The sequence below is a fragment of the Anarrhichthys ocellatus genome, unplaced genomic scaffold (genome assembly GCF_004355925.1).
Source record: "Anarrhichthys ocellatus isolate YVR2014 unplaced genomic scaffold, GSC_Weel_1.0 scaffold3760, whole genome shotgun sequence".
Lineage (NCBI taxonomy): Eukaryota > Metazoa > Chordata > Actinopteri > Perciformes > Anarhichadidae > Anarrhichthys > Anarrhichthys ocellatus.
In genome coordinates this window covers 458-5,202 of record NW_022283734.1, presented here as the reverse complement: position 1 = coordinate 5,202, position 4,745 = coordinate 458, and the positions used below count along the sequence as shown (strand labels likewise).

Sequence of the window (4,745 nt, the reverse complement as noted above, 5' to 3'; positions counted from 1 at the left end):
CAGTTAGGATCCAAAGGGCTACCTCTAAACCAGTTAGGATCCAAAGGACTTCCACTAAACCAGTTAGGATCCAAAGGACTATCTCTAAACCAGTTAGGATCCAAAGGACTACCTCTAAACCAGTTAGGTTCCAAAGGACTACCTCTAAACCACTTAGGATCCAAATGACTACCTCTAAACCACTTAGGATCCAAAGAACTACCTTTAAACCACTTAGGATCCAAATAACTAACTCTAAACCACTTAGGATCCAAATAACTACCTCTAAACCACTTAGGATCCAAAGAGCTACCTCTAAACCACTTAGGATCCAAAGAGCTACCTCTAAACCAGTTGGGATCTAAAGAACTACCTCTAAACCAGTTGGGATCTAAAGAACTACCTCTAAACCAGTTAGGATCCAAATAACTGATCAAGACTAAGGAGCTATGGCTAGACCAGTTAGGACTAAAGGACATTGTCTTCCATCAATAACGATCATCCTGATGTTTTGTGTTCTCAGAACCGTCCAGCGAGGTCGGACTGTTTAACGTTCTTGCTGACCCTCCGGGTCCAGAGGAGGAAGAGGAAGATGAAGAGGAGGAAGAGGATGAGGAGCAACGAGCCCGGAGAGAGGTGTTTGAGTTTGAGCTGTCTGACCGACCACTGCTGCCCTGCTACAACATCCAGGTGTCTCTGTCCCAGAGGTGAGTTCAGAATACTGTCCACCAGGGGGCGACTCCTCTGGTTGTATAGAAGTCTATGAGAAAATGACTCTCTTGATTTATTACCTCAGTAAACATTGTAAACATGAGTTTATGGTCTCAATCTCTAGTTTCAAGTCTTCTTCAATACAGCATGATGTTCATTTAGTACATTATGGTCCATTTAGAGTCACACAGACCATAAAGCAGGGGATGCTTTAGGGCGGGGCTACACAGTGATTAACAGGTCTCTACCAGAGACGTACAGTCGGGGCCATAAGTATTTGGACTGTGACACAATTTTTCTAATTTTGCCTCTTTACACAACTCCAATGGATTTCAAACTAATCAGTCAACATGTGGATGAAGTGAAGACTTTCAGCTTTATTTCAATGTCTAAAACTAAAAATCACAATAACCGTTTAGGAATTACAGCCACTTCTACACAGTCATCACATGTTCAGAGGCTCAAAAGTAATTCGACAAACTAACATAATTGTGAATATAATCATTATTTTCAATACTTGGAGGAAAATCCTTTGCAGTCAATGATTGCCTGAAGTCTGGCACCATAAACATCACTAAACACTGAGTTTCCTCGCTTGAGATGCTTTGACAGACCTTTCACTGCAGCCTCCTTCAGCTGCTGATGTTTGTGGGTCTTTCTGCCTTCAGTTTTATCTTCAGTGAGTGAAAAGCTGCTCACTTGGGTTGAGATCAGGTCACTGACTTGGCCATTGAAGAATATTCCATTCCTTTGCCTTGAGAAGCTCTTGTGTTGCGTTCACAGTATGTTTTAGGTCGTTATTCATCTACACTGTGAGGCGCCGTCCAATCAGTTTTGCAGCATTAGGCTGAATCTGAGCAGATAGTTTAAACACCTCAGAACTCATCCTGCTGCTTCTATCAGCTGTGACATCACCAATGAACACCAGTTCCATTGGCAGCCACACATGTTTATGTCATACTGCCTCCACCATGTTAGACAGATGATGTGGAATGCTTTGGATCATGAGCCGTTCCTTTCCTTCTCCACACTCTTGTTCTCCATCATTCTGGTACAAGTTCATCTTGGTTTCATCTCTCCAAAGAATCTGTTTCCAAAACTGGTCAGTCTTTGTCAGATGTTTTCTGTTAAAGTCTAATTGGTCTTCCTGTTCTTCAGGGTTACCAGAGGTTTGCACCTTGTTGTGAACCCTCTGTATCTAGATTCATGATGCTCTTGATTGTAGACTTTAACAATGACACGCCTACACCTCCAGTCTTCTTGACTTCAGTAGATGTTATGAAGGGTTTTTCTTCACCAAGGTACACCAATTTTTTTAACCTAATAATGGCCTCCTTCACTTGCATCCAAGGACCAGCTACCAACTGCAAATATAGTCTTCAACCACATGTTGACTGATTAGTTTCAAATCCATTGGGGTTGTGTAAATAAGCAAAATTAGAAAACTTGTGTCACAGTCCAAATACTTATGGCCCTGACTGTATATACGCCGTCTCTACGTCACTCCTCCTCAATCCTAATATGGTCACTTCCTGTTCACTGGTTGGAAGAAAACCAAGATGGCGACGCCCAAAAAGTTGAACTGGAGGCTTCAAAACGTCCACAAACCAAAGAGAGCCGTCACCACGACGACGTCCACTTCTGTGGTTGTATACCGTTTCTTAAGGTGGTCTGACCTTTTTAAGGTGGACCAGCTATTCTCTTTAACGTGACAAAAGTTTTTTATTTTAGTTGTTTCTTTGAACTCCTTTTGGTTCTGGACCACATGAACACCACTCCAGCTGTGAAATCAGCTTTGTTATAACAACTTATTATCTAATTAAAATAACACACACATGCGCACACACACACACACACACACACAGACTCACACACAAGGGCACACCAATTAAGGTGGTATAAAGGGACGGAGGGAAAAAGATCCTCCGGGAGAGAGAGAGATAAAGACGGGGACAGACGGAGAGGTCGTCAACGAGGATTGCATCGCCGTGGCGACGCGGCTAATTGGCTTCCACTTCGTCTCTCCCCCTCCTCCCCCTCGTGTCTGATGTCGTATTAATGGGTCCTCCCGGGTACGAGGCCACCGGGCTCCGACACACTCTCTCGCGCTTTTCATTCGCTTGTTTAACATTCCAACAGCAACGTGTGTGTGTGTGTGTGTGTGTGTGTGTGTGTGTGTGTGTGTGTGTGTGTGTGTGTGTGTGTGTGTTAAGCTTCATTTGCCCTTGACACACACACACACACACACGTTGTGAATCAATAGCAGCCCCTCAGCTGCAGCCGGAGACATAAAAGAGAAGCCGCCTCTCCGTCTTCCCTCTCTTGACATTTATGGGAAAACAAATTCAGCTTTAATTCAACGTTTCGTTTGTAATCGAACACAAATGCAATTTATAAAACTCTGGCATTTAGTTTGAAATTCTTCTCTGTAAAAACGCTCTTTCTCCGTCTCCTCCTCCAGACCCAGGAACTGGCTCCTCCTCTCCGACGTCCTGGGTCGTCTCCGGATGACGTCTCGGTCTTTCCGGCGTCTCTTCCCTCAGCTCAACGTTCGGTCTGTCGGCGAGGACGAGTTCTACCGGCAGGCCCGCCAGTCGCAGCTCCTCACGGGTCCGGACGAGCGGGAGCTGGCCTCCTTCAGACCAGACGTCAGGGACCCCCTGGAGCTGGTCGAGGCCACTCCGGAGCTCGCCGGCATGCTCGGCTCTTCTCTAGAGTTTGTGCACAGTCGTTGGGACTCGCTGGAGGCGTCTCCGCCTCCGACGCCGCCGGCGGGGCAACGTTTCCCACCGTTATTACCGCCAGAAGCCAGATCTGCAGAGTCTGGACTGAGTATTAAGAATCTGGGATGTTCGGAAACCAACATGAACGCTAGGATGTGGGAACATCCAGGAAGTAGAAACACTGCTGTTCCTCTTCCTGCAAAGCCAAACGTGATAGCGACTGCTAGCATGTGGGAGCCGCAAAGACAGCAAAGTAAGAACATTTGGATCCCAAATTCTGCTAATTCGGACTCTAAGATGGACTCTAGGGAACAACAACAAGGAGCAAAGTCCGAGGCGGCGGTTTGTGCGAACACGTGGGTACCACAGCGACTAAGAAGCAGGAGCTCGGACACCAAAGTGGACCCACAGAACCCTGCTAATCCTGCAACCGGTGCCGCAGATGCTAACGCATGGAAGCGACCGAACCAAGGGCGACCGACCAGCGGGGTTTCGGACTCTACGAACCGAGGCACTTTGGTCGATGCCCATGTTTGTGAGACGCAACGTCTACGAAGTAAAACCGCTGGGATCACGAGCCCTGTTAGCGTCCCGGCTACGGACGCTAATGCGTGGGAACGCCAGGGAGTAAAGAGGGCGGGGGGCACCACCACCACCAGCAGCACTGACGCCCACGGAGGCAAGACCGTAAAGATGGATGCCGCCTGGCAGAGGAACCTGGGCAACCTCAGAGTCCACATCAGGGACCTGGGGTTGAAAGTTGGGGGGGAACCATCCAGAGAGACACAAAGAAAGACCCGGGGAAGGCTGCCGGGAAGGGGGTCCGGGTCAAATCCAGGTCATGACGGTGTAACCAGGGGAGTCCAGAAACCAGTTCAGTAAACACCGTGACGGTGTCGTGTGCTACGTGTAAACTGTGAATATGCATCCAGATGTCACTGTTGTTAAAATGAGTTCTTTGTAAATGGAGTCTGGTGTAAATACGACGTTTGTTACCTTTTGTTTGTCATTTTGTATTCAGGTCACCGAACTATTTATTGTCCAATAAATGTAAAGAACACGTCGTCTGGACTCAAGCTCATTATGCAGATTATCTAGCATGGACAAGGACGTCGTGTTTGGTAGCATGACATATATGTATATATATGTATATGTGTATATATGTGTATATATATGTATATATGTGTATATATGTGTATATATGTATATATATGTATATATATGTGTATATATGTATATATGTATATATGTATGTATATATATGTGTATATATACATATATATATGTATGTGTATATATATATATATGTATATGTGTATATATATATGTATA

General features: G+C 45.8%; 1 protein-coding gene across 1 annotated transcript; it reads left to right on the top strand.

Moving 5' to 3' along the window:
* The first annotated feature begins 6 nt into the window (after window positions 1–6).
* LOC116379130 (uncharacterized) lies at window positions 7–4,526 on the top strand. Its single transcript, XM_031841057.1, has 2 exons — window positions 7–686; window positions 3,152–4,526. The coding sequence occupies exon 2, from the start codon at window positions 3,198–3,200 to the stop codon at window positions 4,293–4,295; it is 1,098 nt and encodes a 365-aa protein (XP_031696917.1). The 5' UTR covers window positions 7–686; window positions 3,152–3,197; the 3' UTR covers window positions 4,296–4,526.
* The last annotated feature ends 219 nt before the right edge of the window (window positions 4,527–4,745 follow it).

Excerpts from the sequence above, each read along its gene's own strand:
- LOC116379130 (XM_031841057.1), top strand. The coding sequence starts at position 3,198 with ATGACGTCTCGGTCTTTCCGGCGTCTCTTCCCTCAGCTCAACGTTCGG.